Here is a 25,289-nt window from a genome sequence, read left to right on the forward strand (position 1 = left end):
TTCAGTAGTTGTTCAACTACTAAAAAATTGAGGGATGGTTTTCTCCCACATCAGGACACATCATTGGGGTTCAATCACACCATCATATAATTTACAAAAAATGATAATTTCATTTCTTCTTTACCTATGCTTATTTCCTCAATTTCTTTTTCTTGTTTTATTGTGATAGCCAGAATTTCTAGTGCCAGGTCAAATAGAAGTGATGACAATGGACATCCTGGTTTCATTCTAGAGTCAATTGGAAAGGATTTTAGTTCATTTCTATAACATATGGTAATTCTTGGTTTTAGATATATGCTATTTTTCATGTTGGAGAGAGGTCTCTTTATTCCTTTGTTTTCTAGTGGGTTTTTTTAAAAATAGAAATGAATGTCACATTTTGCCAAAAGCTTTTTCTGCATCTATTGATATAATCATATGATTTTTGTTTAAAATTTTTATCAATATGGTTCATTAAGTGTGTAGTTTTACTAATATTAAGTTAACTTTGCATTCTTTTTATAAATCCAACCTGGTCATAGCATTTAATATTTGTAACATTTTAAAATCTTTTTGCTAATATTTGATTTAAAAAATGTGCATCAATGCTCCTTAGGAAATTTGTCTGTTTTCTTTTTCTGTTTTGACCCTCACTAGTTTATGTAACAAGACCATATCTGCAGCCACAGAAAGAATTTGGTACAATCTCCTCCCTTCCACCACCACCTTTTTTTTTTTATTTGCTATTTTTGCAAACAGTTTATGTTATCATAGAATTAGCTGTTCTCTGAATATCTGATACAATTCACTTTTGAATCCATTTGGTCCTGTGTTTTTTTTCTTTGGAAGTTCTTTTACTGCATGTTCAATTTCTTTCTCTGAAATTAGGTTGTTTAAATTCTCTATTTCTTGTTCTGCTAATTTGGGTATTTTATGTTTTTGTAAATATTTATTTATTTAATTTCATTTTGGTTGGTTTTATTTGCACATAGTAGGGCAAAATAGTTTCTAATAATACTTTTATTCATCATTTGTTGTGAATTTTCATTTTTCATTTTTGATATTGGTAAATTGGTTTTCCTTTTGCTTCTCTTTAATCAAATTAATTAATTAATGGTTTATTTTTTAATAGCTCCTAGCCTTGTTTATTAATTAATTTTTGTTTCCAATTTTATTATTCTCTTTTTTTAACTTTCAAGATTTTTATTTTGGTGTTTAATTGAAGCTTTTTAAACTGTTAGCTTTCTATTATTTTTAGTTGCATTCCTAATCATTAATCTGTTTTTTTCTCTTTTTGTAATTAAAAGTATTTAGAGATATAGATTTCACACTAAGTGCTGCTTTGGCTGCATCCCCAAAACTTTGGAATTTAGTCTCATTGTTATCAATATCTTTAATGAACTTATATGTCATTTCTTTGATTTTTTTCTTCGACCTACCATTTAGTATTTAGTTAATTTTTAAAACTTTTTCAGTGGCTCTTTATTTTTGCATTTACATAGTGCTTGCAAAGTTTTTTTTAAATCTCATTATATCTTTTATTTAATAGAATTCTATTGCATTGTCAGTAAGAAATGTTTATAATAGTTCTACTTTTTTCCATTTACAAGGTTTTTATGTCCTAAGACATGATCAATACTTGAAAAGGTGCCATGTATAGCTAAGAAATAAGCATAATTATTTCTGTTTTCATTCAAAAATTTCCAGTGGTGTATCATGTCTAATTTTTCTAAAATTTTATTTAGGCCCTTAACTTCTTTCTTGTTTATTTTTTAATTAGATTTATCTAGGGCTGATAGAGATATATTGAGGTCTCCCATTATTATACTTTTACCATCTATTTCTTCTTGTAATTCATTTAACTTAAAAAAATATTTGGAAACTATAACATTCAGTCTATATATGTTAGCTGTGCTAATAGTCATAGTTATCGGCTATAGCCTTGTTGTGGCACTGGATTTTCATTCATTCAATATTGGAAAGACTGGTGAAAACACTACAGATGTTGTGAGTAGGTTCCTAACAGTGCTGAACATGTCATTTGTTAAGCACTTTTGTACAACATATATACTCTACAGAGGAACTGGATCATGGAGTTTTCATTCCCTTCAGGATAAAAGAAAATGAGTTGCAAGGTCAGCTAGCTGGCGAAGTGGATAGAGTATCAGCCCTCTAGTCAGGATGTCCTGAGTTCAGATCTGGCCTCAGACACGTAACACTTACTACCTGTGTGACCCTGGGTAAGTCACTTAACCCATTGCCTAACCAAAAAAAAAAAAAAAAAAAAAGAAGAAGAAAAGAGAAAAGAAAGAAAAGAAAATAGGTTGCAGTAGAAAGCATGTTGGATTTGGAGTCAGATGACCCAAGTTCTAGTCCTGGTTCTGACATCTCATATGTATGACTAAGGGTATGCCACTTAACCTCTCTGTGTCTCAGTTTCTTCATTTGTAAAACAGAGGAGTGGTAAGGTGAATAAAATGATGTCTTAGATCCCTTCCAGCTATCCTCTAACTCTGTGATCCCATGAGTTCAAGTATAAATGAGTTTTTAAAACACCACCACATATAGGCTTAATTGGGGGTGGGGATTAATTTAGTAAATGAACTTCTGGTTAAGAAGAAGATATCTGAACAAAGAATTAGATTTCTGGATCATGACTTATAGTATAAGGTTGGCAGATTCCTGGTCAGAGATGGAGGACTCAAACAAAGACTGGTAAAAATGTATTTGTTGGTTGTTTTGCATATCTAATTAAAAGGGCTTTAAACTTAGGGTAGGATAGGAAGACTATATATCTAGGGGATGGTAATAAATTTTTATCTTACTTTTCAACTGACAAGCATTTTCCCCTCTCTCTCCTTCTAACCCCAACATTGGGAGGAAAAAAGAAAAAAAATCTTTGTAACAAATAGGCATAGTTAAACAAAATAAAATCACACATTTGCCATGTACAAAAAAAGTCTCATTCTGTATATTGAGTTCATCACCTCTTTGTCAAAGTTCTTTAGTCTTTCAAAGTAATTTTTCTTTTCAATGTTGTTATTGTACAAATTGTCCTCTTGGTTCTGCTCACTTTACTCTGCATCAGTTTATATAAGTCTTCTAATATTTTTCTGAAATCATCTTGTTATGGCACCATAGTATTTCATTATATCCATATATCATAATTTGTTCAGCCATTTCCCAATTGATGGATACCCTCTTAGTTTCCAGTCCTTTGCTACTAGAAAGAGAGCCCCTATTAATATTTTTGTACATATGGACCTTTTTCCTCTTATCTGATTTCTTTAGGGTATAAACCTGGTATTACTATGTCAAAAGGTATGTACAGTGTAATAACTTTTGGGAGCACATTTGCAAAATGTTTTCCAGAATGACTGGTCAAATTCATAGCTTCACCAACAATGCACTAGCATATCTGTTTTCCAGAAGCCCTGCCAATATTTGTCATTTTGGGGGGGTCAACTTTGCCAATATGACTTAGAAACCTTAGAGTTGCTTCAATTTGCATTTCTCCAATTTTTATAAGTTTGGGGCTTTTAAAATATGGATACGGATAGTTTGAATTTCTTCCTTTGAAAACTGTCTGTTCATATCCTTTGACAATTTATCAAGCAGAGAAACTATATTAGATTTTTAAAAGAAATGTACAAAAAGTGGGAGAAAGGCCAGGTAGCAAAAATGAATATGAGTGTAGCATGGTACTATACAAATAGAGTCAGGAGTGTTGAATTTAGGTGGTGCAGTGGAGTAAGTGCTGGGCCTGGAGTCAGGAAGATCTGAGTACAAATCCAGCCCCAGACACTTGTACTAGCTGGGTGACCCTGGGCAAGTCATTTAACTTTAGTTTCCTTATCTGTAAAATGGGGATAATAAAGCATCCACCTCCAAGGGTTTGTTATGAGGTTCAAATGAAATAATTATAAAGCATCCAGTACATAGTAATTGACATACAAATGTTAACTATTATTATTCAATCTCTGAGCTGAGACTGTCAAGCAAAGGACAACAAAAAGGGATGCTTGGGATTTAAAAAAGCTATATTGGGAGAGAAAGAATGATCCAAGAAGGGCTATGATTGGACATCAGTAACTAAAAGCACAGAAAAGACAAAGCTGCTCAGTTTTTATTTGTTTCTGCTTTCTTTGCACAGGAATGAGCTTTACACTGGAAAATGACAGAATCACTCAATCAACCTACATTCATTATTTATTTATTTTTGGTTAGGCAGTGGGGTTAAGTGACTTGCCCAGGGTCACACAGTTAGTACGTGGCAAATGTCTGAGGGCAGATTTGAACTCAGGTCCTCCTGAATCGAGGGCCAGGGTTATCCACTGCGCCACCTAGCTGCCCCTCAACCTACATTTATTAAGTACCTACTATGTGTTAAGCACACTGCTAAACACTGGAGATACAAAAAGAGGCAAAAGACCATCTCTGCCCTCAAAGGAACTTGAATTTAATGAACAAAAATGACTAACACGGAATCGATGCTGAGGATACATAAGGAGATAGTAAGAGAGCATGCTGCTGCCCTTGATGAATTCAAGTTAGTTGGTCCAAATGAGCTACATTTTGAGATAGTGAAAGGACCTGCAAACAGGTTTGCTGAATCATTGTTAGGACATTTAAAAGATTAATGAAAGATGAAAGAGGTACCATGGGATCTGAGAAGGTCAGTTGTCCTGAATTTTTTTTTTAAGAGAAGAAAGCAGAGTCTAAAAATATAGGCAAGTGAGCTTGACTTTCATTCCTGGGAAGGATCATTAAAGAAATAGTTGGCAAATATCTAGAAAGAGAATCAGAGATTACAAAGAACCAATGTGGCTTAATCAAGAACAGATGGTGCCAGATGAACCTCATTTTCTTTTCTGACCAGATTACCAATCTAGTAAATGAGGGGAATGGGCAACAATATGGCACAGTGGATAGTGCACTGGGCCTGGAATCAGGAAGACTCACTTCCCTGAGTTCAAATCTGGCCTGAAATGCTTCCTAGCTGTTGTCACTTAACTCAGTTTGCCTGTGAGCAAGTCACTTAACCCTCTTTGCCTCAGTTTTCTCATCTGTGAAATGAGCTGGAGGAGGAAACAGCAAACCACTCCAGTATTTTTTGTCAAGAAAACCCCAAAAGGGGTCTTGAAGAGTCTTGACTGAACAATTGAAGGGAATACTGTGGATACAGTTTACCTATATTTTAACAGAGATTTGGATAAACTTTCATACAGTTCATGTGGAGAAAATGGCAAGATATGGATTAGATAATAAATAGTCCAATCAGTTGGATTCCTAACTGTTAGCTGGTCTGATCCAAAGAGTTTTTATTCAATGTCAATATGGCAGGTCTCCAGTGCAGTACTTTGGGGATCTGTGCTTGGTCTTGCGCTGTTTTTACATTTTTATCCGTGATTTGAATAAAGCTTATTCATTCATTATGTTTATTCATTGTGAGTTGTTTACATATCAGATTTATAGATGACACAGCTGGAAGGGACTAGGCCTGTGATTTCAATGGTACTGGGGACTCCCAAGTGGACTCCCTCTACCGGTGTTCTCTGCTACTTATGATCTTAGGAGAGTTGTCTAGCACACAGAGGGGTTGTGACTTGCTCCAAAGTCACCCAGCTAGTCTGGGTCTGAGCCAGAACTTGAACTCGGGTCTTCCTGGCAACTGAAAAGGTGAAGGTCTTTCAGTCCATGTAATATGAAGATTAATTGATGGGAGTGTTTCCTCTGGAGCTGAGACTTGAAGGAAGCCAGAAATCTAAGAGGCAAAATGAGGAGGGCAAGCATTACTGGCAGGGCCTCAGAGGGAGGGAATGATCAGTGCAAAAGTATAGAGACAGGAGATGAAGCATCTTGGCTGAGGAACAACAATTAGGCCAGTATGACTGGATTGTAGAGTTCATGGAGGGGAATAATATATAGGAATACAGGACAGAAAGGGGCCAGGATGTGAAGAGCTTTATTAAATTATATCTAGGGGGCAACTAGGTGATGCAGTGGATGGAGCTCCAGTCTTGGAGTCAGGAGGACCTGAGTTCAAATCCAACCTCAGACACATAACACTTACTAGCTGTGTGACCCTGGGCAAGTCACTTAACCCTATTGCCTAGCCAAAAAAAGCCAAATATATATATATATATATATATATATATATATATATATATAAACTAGTAAGATCACGGTGTTTTCTTTAGCAAAACTAAACACTAATATGGTGAAAAAACCAAACAAGTGGCTTCTAACTGAGCCTCAATTGGAATATTACGATATTCTAAAATAATTCTAATGTAGAAGATGCTAACTCAGAAGATGTTCGCCTGTGTAAACAGTTGCGCCAAGGAGGAGGAAAAGAGGGAAAGGTATTTTTCCTTCTGTGTGTGCAGGTCCCACCGCACAACCGAAGTCAACCTGGCCGTTCTTATGCTCCACACCCAAAACTGAGGGGTGTCCAGACTCTGGCCCTCTCCTTGCTGGCCAGGCTCTGGCCCAGAACTTCCAGTGTTGGGTACCCACACCCTAGGGCCCTGTGGTTACTGAGGTAACGCAAGGATGCTCAGGCGCAGGCTGAAGCGCTCCCCTCCCCCATCCCCTAGCAGCTCTGCCTTCCCGGGGCTCAGTGGCGGTGTTTGCGCCTCCGCCAACTGCTCAGTCCCTGGAGCGGTTCTTTAACCGGGAAAACGAGGCTCTGGCGCCCGCTCCGGGCTCAGCCGCTGAGAGGGGCGGGACAGCGCGGTGGGGCGGGCGGAGGGAAGGAGGCAGGGAAGGTACTTAGTCTGCGCCCGCTGCAGTCCGAGCCTCCTCGCGCGAGGTCCTTTCTGCGGCTGAGGCCCCGAGCGATCGCCGGTGCGCTGCAGGAGCAACTATGACCCCCATCCTGCTCAACCTCCCGAGCCCCTCGGGTCCCCACAGCCCCGTGAATCGCTGTGAGTCTCCAATCAGCATCGAAAACTCTCGCGCCCCGGTGAAGAAGCGCAAGAGTCCGCGATACCGGAGGCAGCAGCCCCTGCAGCTCCGCCCGCTCCCGCGTCGCCTCCCGCGTGCGTTTTCGGGCGACTCGGGCGTGTGCGATCTGTTCGAATCTCCCTCTGGTTCCAGCTCCAGCTCCGGCTCCAGCTGCGGCTCCGGCTCGAGTGACATCCACAGCCCAGCCCGCCGGGACCCGCGCTGCAGCCAGCCTGCCTACCCGGGGCTTCTGAGCAGCCCGCTGGACCTGCAGATCTTCCGAGACTACGGGCAGAGCTGCTACGCCTTCCGCAAGGGGCTGGAGAGCCAATTCCAGCCGCGCGAGTCCCTGGCGAAGCAGCCCCAAGTGAGGCGTCCTCCACCCACTCCCAGCGCCTCCACGGTGCTCTCCTTCCCCACTCTGGCCTGCGAGCCCCCCTCTTCTCTGCTCCTTACTTCTTTCCTCCCCTCCCCTCCTCTTCCTGAGCAGTCTCTGCCCTTCTTTTAGTCTCTTCTCTTCACGTCGAGCCGGCAGCTGCGTCGCCGCCCCCAGTCAACCCCACGTCTCATTTTTCCGAAAACCACCCCACCCGGGTCCCCCTCTCGTCTGCGCTCCCAGCAATGAAGGTATTACCCAAGCAGAGGAGACAGATTGGAGTGAGGAGGTTCTGCATCTCCGTTCTCCGTCCGTTTCTTTTCCTTCTTCCTCATCGCGTATTTAGAATTGTGATTTAGCCAGCATTACTGGACCCTGGAAACTCACCGGGTTTTTCCTAGTCCCTTCCTGCAGAAGGAGAAGGCAGCTCCTGCCTTCTCCCACAAGCTGTTCCCCTGGCTCTTTGAGGCATTTCCGTGTTCTGCTTCCTTATAGGTGACAGCAGAATCCCGTTGTAAACTGCTCAGCTGGTTGATCCCTGTGCACCGGCAATTCGGCTTCACCTTCGAGTCGCTGTGCCTGGCGGTGAACATCTTGGACCGCTTCCTCACCACCACCCCGGTGGCTGCCGACTGCTTCCAGCTGCTGGGAGTCACCTCCCTGCTCATCGCTTGCAAGCAGGTACCTACCTACACACCCCGCTGAGCTCCTGGAGAAGGCTCCGGACCTCTGCTGGCCCACCTCTGTCCAAGCCAGAATTTCTGACGTCCCAATGCCCGTAAGATTGGGAATTACTTTTCTGAATCCTGGCCCCGTTCAAGACTAAGCAGCTGCCTTAAAACGATGGGTTTTAAAAAAAAAGTTTTCTCCTTATCTTGCAGCCTCTTATTCCTCAGTCATGCAACTTTCCTACCCTCTCTTCCCAATAAAAGGAAAGCGTTAGGTCCACACCACCACCACTGCCAGGGCATCAGCCTTTTGTCTCTCTGCAGGCTACTCAGCTGCTGTGAGAGCATCGTCCAATCTAGTTACAGGGATAGGACTGTCCAGTTGGAGAAACAGTGCTTTAAGTGAGGGAAGACCGCAGCTTCCGTAGTAGTAACTCCAGTTTATATAGTACTTCAGGGTTTACGATACATTCCTCTCGACAATCCTGTGAGGTCATTTTAGAGATGAGGAAACTGAGGCAAAGAAAAGGGCAAGTGACTTCTTCAAAGTCACACACACAGAGCTAGTGAGAAGTGAGGAGACAGTACTCAAACCGTGCTCTTCTTGAGCCCAGTGCAATGTCCATTACTTTGAGCCTTAAGTTTGAAAGGGGCGAAGAGTAGAAGGGGAAGCCGGAAAAATGTGGAGGTATGACCGTTTCTCTTCCATATTCCCCCTCACAGTGCTCCTGAGACTTGTACGGCACTGAAGTGCTGGTGCAGGTGCTGAACTCTGGCCGGTCCAGATCCACGCAGGGGTACCTCCAGCTTGTGGCTTTACCTAGCTGTTCTTAGCTTCCTACTCTGCCGAAAATCAGATTAGGTGAGGGGTTTAGACTAATTCGAATCTAGTTAGCCTTTAATAGAACGCCCCAATACATTGCCAGCACTTAGCTGGAATTTACTGAGTGTTAGTGGATTGGTTGATAAGATTAGGTGACCTGTTAGATCCCTTACAATTCTTCATCTATGGCCCTACCAAGCTGGAAGGGCAGCTAGGTGGCGCAGTGGAAAGAGTGCCGGGGCCTAGAGTCAGGACCGACCTGAGTTCAAATTCGACCTCAGACACTTCCTAGCTCTGTGACCCTGAGCAAGTCATTTAACCCTGTTCGCCTCAGTTTCCTCCTCCGTCAAAAGAGCGGGAGAAGACAAACTACTCCAGTATCTATGCCAAGAAAACCACCAATGAAGAGTCTGCAATGACTGAACAACAGCACCAAGCTAGAAAGGCTTTGGTATAACTGTCACCCCAGAACAAACTTAACCAAGTCTGAGAGGTTCATTACTTGATTGGCCAAAGGGAGAGAGGGGGTGTGGGATATGTGCTTTTCACCACTGCTCCTGAATAAGGAGTGTTTGCAATAGAAGGACTGCAGTACACCCCTTTACCCTGCAGAACTGCAGATCCTTGAAGTTAGAACGCCTCCCTTGCTACCCCCGCCCCTCCTCACCCAGTGTGTTGTTCGTGTTTTATACAGGTAGAGGTGCACCCTCCCCGGGTGAAGCAGCTCCTGTCTCTTTGCGGCGGCGCCTTCACTCGCCAGCAGCTCTGCAACCTGGAGTGTGTCGTGCTACACAAACTGCACTTCAGTCTCGATGCGCCCACAATTGCCTTCTTTCTGGAGCACTTCACCCACTTTCGGGTGGCTTCCAGGGAGGCAGACCTCAGCGATGCTGCCGATGCCCATGCTTTGGCCAAGGGGGTGGCGCAGCTGAGCCTGGCCGATTACGCCTTCACCAGGTACACCCCTTCCCTCCTGGCCATCTGCTGTCTGGGGCTGGCAGACCGCATGCTCAAAAATCGAAAACCTCTGGACCTGCATATAAGCAATTACCCGGAAGTGGAGTTGCAGGACTGCCTGGGGAAGCTGCAGCTATTGGTGTCTTTGAATGGAGACGCTTTACCGCATATCTTGCCCCCGCCCCTCTCGGACAAATGCAAATCTTCCAAGACGGAGTTAAAGCTAGAGAGTCCACCCGAAGGGTCCGGCTCTTCCCCCTCCTCCAGCAAAGCGAGCGGTAGCGAGTGCTAAACGTAATGCATCACCAATATGACTGTATTTCTTTCTCTTTGTACCTCAGAAAAAAGAGCAGTATTGGCTTAAGGGTGGTAGGAGACTCCGACGTCGGGGTTCTGGGTGATTTGGTTCCTGTGGCCTCATATTTGGGCGACTAATGAAGCAGGGCCAGCCTAGCTTACAAACAACAGACCCTTGCCATCCTGCACATGTTCACTTGCACTGGCAGACTGATGTAAGACAATCGTATCACCCTGTTTATTTATTTAACCTAGTGGACAATTAAGAGTCACTAGGAAAACAAATAGTCCCCCAACCCAATAAATGTCAAATCCCTGGCCAACCGGTTGTCGGCGGTTGAGGTTTGTCTGCGTGATATTTCCTGGGGATTTGCGTCCGCAGTGACTGGGGCGTAGGGGTGGGGGTGGGGCGAAGGGGGAAGGGATGGGAACGAAATGAATCATTTTGGGGGAGAACCGTTTAGGTCCGCCGGTCTTATTCCTCCCAGAGAAGAATTTTCGTTGTAGGAAACTCAGAGGGGAGCGATATGAATTGGCTGTGAAAGGACTGTTTGTAGACACATATAGAGCTCATAAACACTTGTTGGGGATGCTAGTACAGGTGAGAGGAGTTTACATTCAGATGAGGAAAGACAGCACTTAAAGGATACCTGGAAGAGAAGGGTGCCCGCGCCTGGAGAAAGTGGCTCTAGGGTCCAAAAAGAAAAGAGGAAAAGCCCCAAACACAAACTAGACACACAGGCAGTGACTAAAAAATGTATTGGTCGTGAGGTGGGAGAGCCTGTCAAATCTCTCCTGCTCCTAAGCTAGGCGTTGGGGAATTTCCTAGTCACTCCCCTCACCACACTAAAAAAAAAAACTCCCCTCCCCACTCAAAGCAACCCCACTGTTTAAAAATGTCTTCCCTGGGTTTTATGTCCAGGTTTTTGTTTGTTCTAAAGTCTCCCTGAGACTGAATCTTTGAAAACAAATATCTACCTTTTGTACCTTGTTTCCTACACTAGGATGGGGTCGGGGGTGGGGTCCGGGTGAGGGCCATCTGCAAACATTCCTTTGAACCTCACTTCTCCCCATCACCTTTTCTTTCCCAGAAGGAGAGGAGACAAGCAGCTGTGAGGGCAGAAGGACAGCTTTGCTCTAATAGGATTTAAAAACCACTCGTTTGTGTCTGATCTGCAGCTTCTTAAACTTGTGTAAAGAGTCAGAGGCACTGGGGCCTTTGAAGAGGAAATAACGAAGTCCTGGGGTCCAGGGGAGAAGCCTAAGGGATGAAGAGTCAGGAGAGCATCAGGATGGGTGGTGTTAATGGAGAGAAAATTCTGGGGAGCCCAGCAAGTGCCACGTTTCCCAGGCTACCCTGAGAGTTGTGAAGCCCGGGTTCTCTGGCCCCTGCTAAAAATGGGAGCAAAGATTTAGCTTGAAAGAGGCCTTAGAGTCCAGCCCTAGTCTAGTTCACCCCTCTTACTTTAAGTAGGGGGAAACTGAGCCCCAGAGCAGTTCACACAGGTGATATAAGTGAAGTTAGTGTTCGATCCCAGTTCCTTTGACTCCAAATCCATTACTCTTTCCATTGCAACAGATCCAGCTGGTGAGTGGACAAGCAGCCAAGGCCCAAGCCACTTCTGAGAAGATGTGCAAAGAATAGGTGTGGAAGTAAATGGAAACCCTGTTGTTGCATTGCCCGGTTTTGAAGAGGGATACCCCACAGGAAAGTTCTTGGGAAACTAGACTTTACAGAAAGGTCTCTACTCTTGCAGCTGCCCCGCCCCCCACCCCACCCCACCCCAGTAAATTTCTTCGAAGTGTTTGAGCCATTTTCCTCTGACCCTGGCTGCTAACATTCTCTTCCCTCATGCCTAGACATTGGTGGATTTTAGAACTTAAATATATGTTTGTAGAATAATACCTAATATTTCTAGTGGAGTTTGAAAATCAAATTCTCATCTACACAATTACATTCTTCAGAACTTTGAGATTTACAAACTACTTTCTTTATAGGTGGAAAAAACTAGGTGCAAAAAAGAAGTTAAATTGTTCTTAGAAGTGACATTGTAAGGAAAATAAAACCTTTATGGTATGCTACAAATCATGAACTTGTCCAATGAATAAGACTGCTTGATTGAAGGCAATAAATTCTATATGCACTCACACAATACACACACATATTAATAGCTCCTACTTCCCAGGTTTGTTGTGGAAATCAAATGAGATAATATTTGTAAAGCAGTTAGCACAGTGCTTGGCATGTAATAGGCACTATGTAAATGGTGATGAGGATGATAAGAAATGACCTGTGAATTCATAAGCTGGGCCAGCAAGTCTATGACATTCTTAAAGGAAAAGTCCTAGGAAGTTGCCTTAATGCTGAAGTCAGAAAAGTAGTAAGTGCTATAGACAGGATTTAAACTCAGGTCTTTCCCACACCAAGCTCAGTGCTACCACTCTATATCCATATCTTTTGATAACAAAAATAAATCATAAATAAAAATGTACTCTTCTGTAGTAAATATAGGACAAAATATTTATTGAGAGCCCACTAAGCAATAGGCATAACATACAACAGTTTAACATAGCACTTTAAGATTTGCAAATACATACTTGATCTCTTTTACACAGGAGTCAGAAACAGTGAGAAGTTTGCATTCTAAGTTGTATTAGGCCATTTTATACATAGGAAAAGAATCAAGAAACACGATAGTTTCTGGTAGTGGGCTGCTCTTAACCCTGACAATTTTCAAAAAGTTTGCCATTCAAAAAGTGCTCCCACATGGTTCTGTTGCTGGGAGATATGCACACTCAAAGAAAACCACTGCTTTCAAAGTCTGTCCTCACTCACTCTGTCTCTAAAGTTAAAGCATAGACATAGAAAACTTGGTTTCTCTTTGTGCCTCACTTTTCTCATCTGTAAAATGGGAGGTGGTTTCACTTGATGGCTTTAAAGGTCCCTTCCAGTTCTAAATCTATGGTCCTATGATTCTTCTCAGAAACCAGGAGCTTTTCTGGGAAAGGTGTTGGTGTCATAGAAGTCATAAATCCTACCTTTGATGCCAGGTGTATGATCATGGACAAATCACTTAACCTCTCTCTCCCTATCTATAAAACAAGGGGGTTAGACTCTGTGGCCTCTAAGTTCCCTTCCAGCTCTAAATCTGTAATTATAGGATCTAGTGGGTGTTTAGTCCTTTCCTGTCCCTCCTCAGAAGGGGCCCTCTAGTCCAGCCCACTCATTGTACTTGGGGTGAACTTGACTTCCAAAGAGAAGTGACTTGCTGAGGTGTTACAGGTAGTGTCTCACCTCTTCAGGGATCTCTCTCTCCTAGAGTCTTCATCCTAGTAAAGGACTCTTCAGGCTGCCTCCTCTCTCCCCTAAAACAACCCACCAAGAGGGAAGAATGGGAGCAGATGCTTTCCAAACAGTAAATGGGAACAACCATGCAACCAAAGGACCTGCTTGCAACCACTCTGCACCAGTAATGATAGTGAAATTTTATCTAACACATTCTGTGTGCTGTGCAGGCTATTTATCCATCTTGGGATTCATTCAGTGCTTTGTTTCTTCCATCCAACTCCTCATCCTTCTTTCTGCCTATATTTTGACCAATTCACTATTTCTTTGCATATTTTCCGATGGATGGGCAGAAGCAAAAAATAAACTCAATTTTATAATTATAAATTTTATTTTATAAAATATGAAATTTTATTATTATAAAATTACTACTTTAAATAACAGAATCAACGCCAGTGTGATACAGCACTAAAATGAGGTTTTGAGTAATTGTAAATTTTTCATCTGCATTGGCCATGCTATTCTAGTACCCATTATTGCTAGGCTCAGTGCACCCCAGGCTCAGCCCAAATTCTTTTCTCCATCTTCACCTGCCTCTTGCCTAAATGGAGAAACTGAGGCAGGAAAGACAGGAGTGACCTGCTCATCCAGTGATGGGAGGAGCAATGAGCCAAGAGGAGCTGGGAGTCAGAACTGATGGGCCCTGGGGTTGTGAAATAGGCTTCTGTAATTTAAAGGACCTTTCCCTGGAGTGTCCCTGGATTTGGGAGTCCTTTAAAGAACCTTATTTTAACTAGCTGTGTGACCTTGGGCAAGTCACTTAACCCTGATTGCCTCAGCAAAAAAAAAAAAAAGTAAAAAAAAAAAGCGAAAGAGAGAGAGAGAGAGAGAGAGAGAGAGAGAGAGAGAGAGAGAGAGACCTTATTGCTGCTAAGGAGAGTTTTCCCCCAGTCGAATTTAACTAATCCTGAGAAGACAGTTGGTGTGTATATTTTTGCGTCTGTCTGTCTACCCGTCTGTCTGTCTTTCTGTCTGCCTATCGGTCTCCTCAGTCACAGAGCCTTGCTGGTCGCAGCGCGGAGAAGACTCTAACTTTGTTCTGGTACCTTTATTTTTGTAATTCTGCATTTATTCAGCACTTTCCCCGTCGAAGCAGAGTGGGAGAGACAACCAATTTTCCGAGACCTTTTTTGTCGTGCAGTTTGAATTTGCCCCTCTAAGTTTGTGGCAAGGGGGAACAGAGGCAACTAAATGCTTAGGGCTTGGGGATCCAATCTGTCACACCCTCTTTCCTCTCCTCCTCCTCTCTCTCTTCTTCCCTCCCTCCTCCTGCCAGGCTGCAGTTGCGTGGCCTGGCGGGCGGCGCCAACGCCTGCCGAAAGGGCGCTAGCCGGCCCGGGCTTCGGCTGCCCAGGTTCCCGGGGGAAGCCCTGTTGCCAGGTTGGATTTTCACGCCTCCTCCAGAGCGCAGATTGTCCGAGATGAAGGCGCCACCTCTGGCGCCCAGACCCAGACCCGCCCCTCCCGACTCAGAGTCCTCGCAGGTCCTCCCTCCCTCCCCTTCTTATCTCTGCCGTAGCCCCCTTCCAGTCTCTCTCTGTCTTGCTCCTCTCAGGGTTCACTTTCCCCGCCACGCACCCACTCCCTGAGCCTTCAGTTGCAACCCCAAGATTGATGCCCGCAGAGCTGACTGTCACAGAGCCCACCCATCCGGGCCAGCGTGCAGGAAAAGGACGAATACTCCGCAGCTGGAGCCAAACCCAGACAGCGGGATGCAGAACTGCGGAGGCGGCTCCGTCGGCGGCGTCGGGGCCCGGAGAGCCTTTGACAGTATCTGTCCCAATAGGATGCTGGATCTTTCCAGCCGGCAGCTCAGGAAGCAGGAGAAGTTGGAGAAGAAGGTGCGGAGAGGGGGATGGAGGGGGCATCTGGGAGCATACCCAGGTCTCTAGGGGTAGGTGCAGGAGTCGTCGGGGGTCGGGGATGAGCATGGGATGAGTAATGTCTGCCACTAGACTGCAAGAGAGTTTCCGGAATCGCTGTTTCTTTCCCAATTCAGTTCGTGCCCCCGCGGAAGCTCTTTGAGAGCAGCAGCCCCATCTCTATTTACACCGACCCCCCGGAGGCGGAGCTGGCAGGTTTGCCAGGTGAGCAAGATGCCCCCGGTCCGGAATGTCCTCCCCATTCGGTGGATGTGACTTGGAATGCAGATTATATCCAACTAGCCTAGCCTTTAGTCCCCAATCCCACACATGCCCCAGCTCCGTCTCCTCTAGCTAAGGTCCAGGCTAGTGTCCCTTTAAATCTCGGGAAACAGGAAAAGGAGAGATGGAGGATGCCCGTCTAGAGAAGACAAGAGTCTGGGCATCTGTACCCATGTCTCCCTTCTCTTCGTTTTCCAGCCTTGACTACGATTGACTGGCAGGATTTCGCGGATTGCTCCTCACTCCTGCATGAAGAAAGCTCCCCCAGCTGTGATGCTGCGGTGTCACAGGTACCTCCTCTAATCCTCACAGTCCTTCTGCATCCATCCTTTCACCTCCTGCATCCCTGAACTCTGATACTCTAGGAACTTTTCCCATGTCCCAATCTAATTCAACTACATCCGACGATTCATTTATTAAGCGTCTGCTCTGTGCCAGGCAAAGAGCTGAGAACGTAAAGGGTTCTTGCTCGTAGCAAATAAACTAAGGCTGTAGGGGTCCCTACCTGGGGCTGACTTCTGGCTCTCGAAAGATGCTGGGGTTTTGGCTGGGCAAAGGATAGAAACTAACTGCAATGGCAAATTAATTAAAAAACCCTCTCCATCTGCTCTTCTCTCTCCCTCCTCCTTGGCTCCTTCTGGTATGTTAGGACCTCAGCTTTCCCCGGGGCTGTTGAGAGCAACACAGATCAGAGCTTTCAGAGAGGAAAGAGAGGATTTCCAAATTTTTGCCACCTACCTTGTAGACTAGTGGTGGGAAGAGGAAGTGTGTAAATATTCTTTGGACATGGATTTGGAAATAGAGGAAGGGGAAATATGATCTTTCTCTTTCCTCATCCATGCTGAGTCTAATACCTTTCCTGCTGCAATGATACCGGGCTGTTTTTCACTTGGGATGGGGATGCGCCTCATCGAGAAAGGTGGGATAAGGCTGAGATGTGGGTCTGAGGGGGAGAAAGAAAGTGTGCATTTAGGGTTATTTTATAGAGTCACTGCTTTGTGACCTAGGGCAATAGTCCGTGTTTCTGAGGCTCAAAACCTGGGGTGTGATGGTGGATGTAAGGATTTACTCTTAGGGACCTGGAATCTTTGACAAATGATCTTTGACTTTCAGAGACAATTCAAATTCCAGTTTCCCTAGCTGGCTCCATGGAGACTAGCAAGAACCTTTTAGTGAGAATGTAGAGCCCACTAACCTCCACGTGAGCTAGCAGCCCATCTCCTTGAAGGAAAGAGGTCTGATGTCTTTAGCTCACCTAAACCAAATAGAAACAGCTCGGGGTCGCAAGTTCAGTAATCCCTTCCTGCAAGCTGCTTTAGATTTCCAGAGAGAAGAAAGGTGACTGTGGGCCAGGGCTCTGTAGTGAGTCCAGCTTTCTGCATTGTATGAAACAGTTTCAACAGACTGAAGAGACAGTAAAGGCTCTGTAGAGGTGCTACCAGTAACTTTTCTTGGGTAGAGAGTATGCATGAGTATGGTTGCACTGCAAGGCCTTGATGAGGATCCCACCAAAGGATATACAGTTCCCCTAAATGCACAGGTGAATATTGTTCAAGTGGCTCTCGAATTAAAGGGGAATCCCAAAAGGAAAGCTCCTCCCAGCCATTCATTTTACAATTAACATAGAAAGGTTGTACTGGAAATTTTTGCTGAGAGTATATGGAATTTTAATTTGTCATTATCATGAAATATCTTATTTGTTTCTTTAGGGGAGAAAAATGCCATATTTTTACTTAAGGGGAAGGAAAACTCATCACTAGAAAAACAAAACAAAACAAAACAAAACACTGGACTTGGAATCAGGAGAACTGGGTTGGAATCCTATCTCTGTACTTACTAGTTTTGTGCACCCACTAGCTAGCTCCCAGCAGGCCACTTCCCCAATGTTGAACTACTAAGCTAACTAAGCTACTTAGAACTGGACCCTACCGTCCCCTGGACTCCAAAGTCAGATAGGATGAAGCAGGATGGTATTGTGAAAAGAGGTCTGGTCAGGGCCTATGTCTACATGAATTCCTTGGAGTTACTCTTCAATCAATTAACAACATTTATTAAGCATCTACTTTGTGCCAGGCCTTCAGTTTCCTCCCCTATAAAATGGATCAAATTACTTCTAAGGTCCCTTGCAGATCCAGAGCATTTTATGGTTCTATAAAACAAACATTGTAATTAAATTGAAGCATTGGTGGCCACCCAGTATGCTGAGCCAGGCCTTCTTTCTCTGTGTTTCAGAGGAGGGAATAATAGGACCATATAGGACTTATGGTTTAAAGGCCATCAAGTCCAACATCCTCTTTTTACAGATGAAACTTTACAGAGGAAATTAAGACTGAGAGAAGGTAAATAACTTGCCCAGGGTCACAGAGCTTATAAGTGTTTGAGTCAGGATTTAAACTCAGTTCTTCCTGATTCTATGTCCACCGATTTATCTATTATACCATCTAGCTGCTTTTACAAAGGAGAATACCCTGGTGAAGGGCTGGGACTTAGTGGTGAGCTAGGCAGACAGTCACCTGACATAATAGGGTAGGGGAAGAGTGAAAGTAAAAATACTTTTAACTATTTCTTTTAATAAATGTACTTTTTTTAAACATGCTGTAAAGTTACTGGTACCTAAGTGTCTGTAGCAAGTATGTTGAATGCTCAAAGTCTCTGGCCACGGGTAACACATGGGTGGTGGTGGTGATGGTGGTGGTGGTTCAATTGACAAGGTGTGGGTGGATCACACAAACACCTTGTCTTATTGGTATCTTGGCATATTCTCAAACAGTTATAAATTTGACCCTTTAAAGAAGGACTGACCCTAAGCAAAATTCAGAAGTGGACCAACTTTTGTCTTTCTTGCCCACATGTTTCCCTAGTCCTACCCCTCTACACACATGCCTGCACAATACACACTTTTAGCTGTTCCTTCTCCCAGGTACAAAGTCCTCTCATTATGGCTACCTAGACTTTCTAGTCCATTTTGAGGAAAGTAATCTAATAAATCTATTCAAATTAAGTTGTTAAGGGATTAATATGATCCTGTTCCAGGAGTTTTTGCATTTTCAAAAAAGACCTACAGGGAAGGGACAGTAAATGGTTAATGGTAGAATTTTTTTGCAGAACAGTTGGGGTGGGTGATGGTGGTGACATAAGCTTCTTTAACATCCAAACCAGTTTTTTTCCTACTGCATTTCCTCGATTCTTCATATCATAGACTCACAGACTTGGAGCTGGAAGGGATCTTAGAAATCCTTCAGTCCAGAGGGCGTTCTTAATCTTTTTTTGTGTGTTATGGACCCTTCTGGCAGAATAATGTTTTTAAATACGTAAAATAAAATACGTAGACTCCTATGTATTTTAAACTATCTTAAAGTGCAGTTCATCTAAAACATTTTTTTTTAAATTAACAGACCCCTGCTTAACAACCTCTTATGTAGTTTAGCCTCCTCTCTTCTGCAGTTGAGGAAACAGAAGCCAAGAGAGGGCAAGTGACTTGCTTCAGGTCTCTGTCAGTAAGTGTCACAGTCTCGAACCCCGATCTCTTACCCAGGGTCTCTGAAGTAAAAATTCGGAATTCTTTACATTAAACCGCACTGATTCTACAGCACTAGCTTCTCCTGGAATCTGAATTGGGCAGAATGCAGTGCATCAATTAGAACGGACTAGACCGCCTGCACCCCCCCAAAACTGTGTTTGTCTCCCTTTCATTGTAAAATCACCGCTTAATCTCAGCACATAGTCCGGACAGAAGTCACTATTCCTGTGGTTTGTTATTCCTGTGCAGTAACCACATTGTTAGGTACAAAGAGAGCAGAACGCTGCTTCACCCGGACCTCAGGTTGACCCCGTATTGATGCGTGATTTGGCCGACAGTTCCTGCAAAGGGTTCAGGAGGCCACGAGGGGCTCCCAGTGCTGCGCGTCTTTGCCCTGATCCTACTACCGCGGGCACGTCTTCTGGGCAGTCAAGCTCTAGTTAATGTTTCACTGGCCCCTGAGGAATGCGCGGCGCCCTGATGGAGGACGGTGGTTGGCTCGTGTGGTTGGCCAATAAAGCTGCAGCGGAGGCCGAGAGGTCCTCCAGAGGCTGCGGCGCGGCGCGTGCCAGCAAGAGGTGTCCAGCCAGGAGACAGCTGCACACCTGCTAGGACCTCAGCCTTCGGGACCTGTGGTAGTAAGCCTAGTAGCTGTGCCTCCGTGGCCAGTCATCTGCAGTTTAAACCTTCGGAATAAGAACATTTGCCCCTGCATCCCTTATATACTCCGCACTCATGGCAATGCAAGCCTGCTATTTGCAATATTCAGGATGGGGCTTGGATTTTCAGGTATGAGTGACTGTATGAATGGGTATTTTGAGTGTGTGTGTGTGTGTGTGTGTGTGTGTGTGTGTGTGTGTGTGTGTATGAACTAGCCACCGGGCACAGGAGAAGGCGGATATACCTAATTAGGACTGGCCAAAGAGCAACTGATGAGATTAGAATGATCTAATTAAGCGCAGTGCTACATTTCTGCTTTGTTTCAGAGCCACTGTCCACAAACAGAACCACAGTTTGATCTGCAGGATTTCAGGGATGCAGTGGACAATCTCATATCAGGCAAGTGTGGTTTTTGCAGTTGAAGGATGGTCTAAGCAGTGCTCCAGCAACAGGGATTTCCCCTCTATGCCCACCATCCAATCAGTGGGACAGCCCGTGTATTGCTTATTTCCTTAGTTGGGTAATTTCATGTCTGATTCTGGCAAGAGGAGAAAACTTTCAAACACTAACTGGTAGCCCCGAATATGAAGTGACAGCGGAAAAGAAAAACAGCTATTTTTTTTAACCTGGTTAACCCCGCCACCCCCTCTACCACCTCCAAAACGAGGAGATGAATTGTTGCGACTTTTGCCCTTGCTGCATCGAAAGGGCTCAACATTTACGCGTTGTTGTGCAATTCACTGAGGGAGGTGCGATAAGAGTGAGAAGAGGAGGTCTCGGGTCTGAGAAGGAGAAAGAAATGTACGTTAGGGTTACTTTGTACAGTCTCAGCTTCGTGACCTAGGGCAAGGTCTCTGACCCGATTTCTTCATCTTCAATAATGCTTGCCCTGCTTAAACTTCACAAGGAGGCTAAAGGACCAAAAGAGATAAGGTGTGTGAAGCCTATGCAAACCTTAAAACATTGTGTAAATGTAAGTAATTGTTATTATCTGTCTCAGAATCAAAGGGGGATCGTTTCCCTCCTATCCATTTTGGAGAGGGAAAAAGTCACAGAATCTCCATTGATGAACACTGGAACAAGGAATGATTCCCTAATTGGTTCGCCAGTTTTAGTGAGGGATAGACTGGTTGAAGTTTGGGGAGGGGTGAAGGTTCTCTAAATATGGTACCTTTTCGGAGATTTTAACCAGAAATCTCTTGTAACTTCTGCATTGGCATAGTCAGTGACACCTAATGCCATCGTCTGCTGTTCCACAGACCCATCGTCTTTGATGTCATCTCCCATGGGTCCTGAAGACTTTTCCTTCCCTTCCTGCGACGTCTCATCCTTCGGTTCCTGCATTTCTCCCCAGCCGGAGCACCCTGTGCCTCGCATGAGCATTCAAGGTGTTCCTCATCCGGAGCAGTACTGGAAGGAAGTGGCCGACCAGAACCAGAAAGCCCTGGGAGATGCCCTGGTAGAAAATAATCAAGTAGGGAGACCAGAGTTTAGGGGTGGGAATCTTGGGACATGGAAATGGAGTAACCAATCCAGAGGTAGTGATATCCTCCCCAAATCCTTTTCAGGACTCTGGAAGATAACTGGTGTGATTTGAAGCTTCTTTCCCCACCCCCCTGAAGTGCCTTAATAGTATGCATAGTTCCTGTCTTTCTCAATTCTTCCCAGTCCCAGCCAGCTTTGAAATCCTAATCCTGTTAAATTGTTGGTTGGAGATAGTGCAGATTTACCCTGGCATTAACCATGCATTGGCATGTAAATGCTCTTGTAAATTGTGTACCTGTTTATTTTTTTCTTCTCTTGGTCCACACTGGTGATTTCATTGGCATGGAAAACTTCTTGTGTGTAAACATCTTCCACCTTTGTAAATCAGCAGCACAGCGGTAATTTATCATCTTAAAGAGACAGTTGAAGCTCTCAGAGGTTGAGTGATTTGCCCATGGTCACACAGCCAGTATTCTAGGTATCTCCAAAGTCCTGGTGCAGTTTTAATCGCTTAAATCATTAAATTATTAAAGCTTTAAATTGCACTAAGACTTTTGTGATATCCTGTGTATTACAGATACGATTTGAACTCATGTCTTTCAGTTCTATATTACCCCACTTGATTTTCTTGCTTTTTCTATGCATTATATGCAATATTGTTTTAGAGATTGAACAGAAAATGCATAAAAAAAATCTAAATCATGCATGGGATGTTAAAATTGGATGTTAAAATATCCCGTACTATACAGATGAGAAAACAGAATGGTGACAAAAGTAGGGGAACAGAATCCTCGGAATCCAATTCCCAGTATCTTCTAATATGGGACTATTAATGTCCACTCAGGAAAGTATGATGTACCTGTGATTGTATTGGATTGTATTGGATTGGATCCTCTGTGCTTCCCTCTCCTCTTCCCCCCAACCTGGCAGCTGTACGTGACACTGACCCAGAAGCAGGAGGAGATCGCGTCCTTGAAAGAAAGGAACATTCAGCTGAAGGAGCTGGCCAGCAGGACTCGACACCTGGCTTCTGTCCTTGATGTAAGTGTGAGGAGGGCTGGGGTTTAAGAAAAGTAATAGGAACGCAGCACAATGTTCACCAAAGGACGTTCTGGTGCCAGCTCTAACCGGCTTTCAAGATTGTTAAAATTTCAAAGTGAGAATCTATACAAAATCAGGGCTTAATTATTTATTGTCTTTTTGACTGTCTAGACTTAAGAAGGCATTAACAATGTAGATTAAATTTAAAATTGTCAGTGCATATACCCCACCCCTTTGTTAAACATTTACCAGCACACCTCTGTATTGCTCCATAAGCAATGCTTGAGCTCAGCAGGAGTGCAAGCAAGAAGGCTCTAGGAATGAAGTCATCACCAAACTAGAAGCCTGGTGACTGGAGGCTGATAATGATAACAACAATAACTGGCATTTATATAGCGCTTTAAGGTTTACAAAGTGCTTTACACCATTATCTCATTTGAGCCTCACACTGCCCGTGGCTACTGGACGGTAGCTCCTCTGAAGATGTCCACTATTTTCTATCACTTGGAAAGGATGGTTGAGGAGATTGTCAGTAGTCGCTGCTGCCCTCCGGAGGACTGCGAATTCTGCGCTCAGTCCCTGTTTATACGTGCACAACTCGCATTAACTGAGCTGCCCTTGAAGCCAGTTGGCCAAACTAGACCGAACGCCCTTCAATGCACTATTTCCTTTTCCCAACAACCACAGAAGCTGATGATCACCCAGGCCCAGGACTGCAGGGCTGCTCCGGAGCCCTTCCTGCTCAAAGCTTCTGCTAAGAGGAGCCTGGAGGAGCTGCTCACAGTCAGCGGCCAGGACTGCGCCGAAGTGGACGCGATCCTGCGGGAGATCTCGGAGCAGTGCGATGCAGCTCTGCAGAGCCGGGACACCAAGCGGCCTAGGCTGCAGCCCGGAGGTCCGGGCACTGCCGGTCCGCCGCCGGCGCCCCTGCACGGGGCCTTCCGCGGGCTGCGGGCGGACTGCAGCCAGGGATCCCTGAACCTGAGCCATAGCGAGCTGGAGGACGGTGGCTCCTTCAGCACTCCGATTCGGGACCACTGCACTATCCGCACTCTGGCGTTCCCCCAGGGCAACGCCTTTACTATACGGACAGCCAGCGGAGGCTACAAGTTCCGCTGGGTGCCCAGCTGAGCTCAGGGGGAGGGTCTCCGGATTGCACTGGTCTAACCGCCCTCTGACACCAGGAGGCACTGCCTGCACCGTGATCGCAACTCCTTGGGCTTTGCCTGTCTCCAAAACTTCACTTTTGGGAATGTCTTCTCCCTACCCGGCATATGAACCCGACTTCCAGTCCCCAGGAATGTTGTTGTTGCTGTTATTAAGAACTAAAACAGGTTGCGGGAACATACTGTATTTCAAAATCTGTTAGCAAATGCTGTTAGTATAACATCTCCCCCTTAAAAAGGTGGTGGGGGGAACAGGATCTAAAGATGTAGTGCCATCACTTTAAAAATTATGTATTATTCTGAATGAGAATCACAGGATAAAACAAAAAAAAAAAAAGCTTGTAAGGAAACCTAAAGTTCAATGCTCTCAGTTTATAATGAATGAAACTAAAGTCCGCAGAAATTTAGGAACTTGTCCAAGGTCACACAGCTAATTAAAGGTTACTAGATCCCAGGTCTCCTGACTCCTAGCCTGGTGGTCTTCATAGTGTTGTTTTCAGTTGTGTCTGACTTTTCGTGACTGCATGGACTACAACAGGACAATGCCATGGGGTTTTCATTGCAGATACTGGAATGGTTTGCCATTTCCTTTTGCAGTGGATTAAGGCAAATAGAGGTTAAGTGACTTGCCCAGACTCACACTGCTACTAAGTGTCTGAGGTCGGATTTGAACTCATCTTCCTGACTCCAGGCCCAGTGCTCTATCCACTGAACCATCTAGCTGCCTAGTAAGCCCTTAATAAATGCTTGTTATTCTTTCTCCTGTATTATGCTGCCTTCCCTAAGGAAATGTAGTTTTGCTATTATTTCAAACTGCTATTCCAGTCAGTAATAGAATGAAGGAAGGGTGAGGAGAAGAATGATGAAGCAGTGCCTTGAGAAACAAAATGGCAGATTCTGGATCTCAAAAGCATAGAATGATAGAGTTAGATCTGAAGTGGACCTTAGAGATCTTAGAACCACACACACAGTATCCTAAAGCTTAATGAAGCTTTAAGCTTTGAATAAACCTCAGAGACTAGTCCAGTCCTCTCGTTTACAAATAAGAAAGGAATCTGAGGTTAGATGAATTGCCCAACATTAAATAGATGAGAATCAAAGGCAGGATTTGAATCCACATCCTTCAGATCCAGTGCTCTTTCCACTGTACCAGCTGCCTCCACCCTCAATTTCTGTATGAGGAAATGGAATCTCAGAAAGCTGAAATGATTGGCCCAAGTCAAAAGGGTATCATGTAGCAGAGGCAGGATTTGAACCCAACTCTTTCAATTCATTTCACAATGCCTGCGCTATACTCTGGAATATGTATTTTATGTCTACCTGAATATGTTGAGCACATTTGTTTATGAAGATCATTTGTGTAACTTTATATGGTTTAATATAAATATTTGTATATAAAACATGTTTGTCGTTTGATTTGGGTCACGTAATAACTACTCATTTCCCTTTTTTTCTTTTTCTTTTTTTGTAAATTTTTGTTCATCTTAAACTTAAATACAAAATGAGAAAAGAAAAAAAGAACATTTTAATATACACAGCAGAACATAAGATAGGATTCAATATAAAACAATACATTTCCATTTCAAGAAAAGTTATATAATGAATACTACACATTGTTTTCAAACCTACTCGGCTTTTCTTTGCTGCCCTCTATGTTTTCTTTTGTTTTCTGCTGTGCACTTTTTACTTTATTTTTTTCTCCTTCCCTTCCTCCCCCTCCCTAAAGAAGGGTACAATTAAATGAGTATACATACACACATATACACAGATATCTATAAACATGTACATATCCACTCATGCACATACATGTAAGACATATGCATATTTCCACTTGTCATCAAGGTGGATAGCATCTTCCTTCATAAGTCCAAGTCTTTCT

At 44.1% G+C, this 25,289-nt stretch overlaps 2 protein-coding genes across 2 annotated transcripts; both read left to right on the forward strand.

The window, feature by feature from the left end:
* Positions 1-6,847: 6,847 nt before the first annotated feature.
* Positions 6,848-10,043, forward strand: CCNO (cyclin O). The gene is made up of 3 exons (XM_027863371.1): positions 6,848-7,294; positions 7,799-7,984; positions 9,489-10,043. Exons 1-3 carry the CDS (start codon positions 6,848-6,850, stop codon positions 10,041-10,043), a joined length of 1,188 nt encoding a protein of 395 aa, XP_027719172.1.
* A 5,063-nt stretch (positions 10,044-15,106) lies between these two features.
* MCIDAS (multiciliate differentiation and DNA synthesis associated cell cycle protein) lies at positions 15,107-23,375 on the forward strand. Its single transcript, XM_027863360.1, has 7 exons — positions 15,107-15,235; positions 15,394-15,481; positions 15,737-15,828; positions 20,045-20,117; positions 20,978-21,192; positions 22,134-22,244; positions 22,932-23,375. Exons 1-7 carry the CDS (start codon positions 15,107-15,109, stop codon positions 23,373-23,375), a joined length of 1,152 nt encoding a protein of 383 aa, XP_027719161.1.
* The last annotated feature ends 1,914 nt before the right edge of the window (positions 23,376-25,289 follow it).

This window comes from Vombatus ursinus, unplaced genomic scaffold (assembly GCF_900497805.2).
Source record: "Vombatus ursinus unplaced genomic scaffold, bare-nosed wombat genome assembly UNPS02014772.1, whole genome shotgun sequence".
NCBI classification, from domain to species: Eukaryota; Metazoa; Chordata; class Mammalia; order Diprotodontia; family Vombatidae; genus Vombatus; species Vombatus ursinus.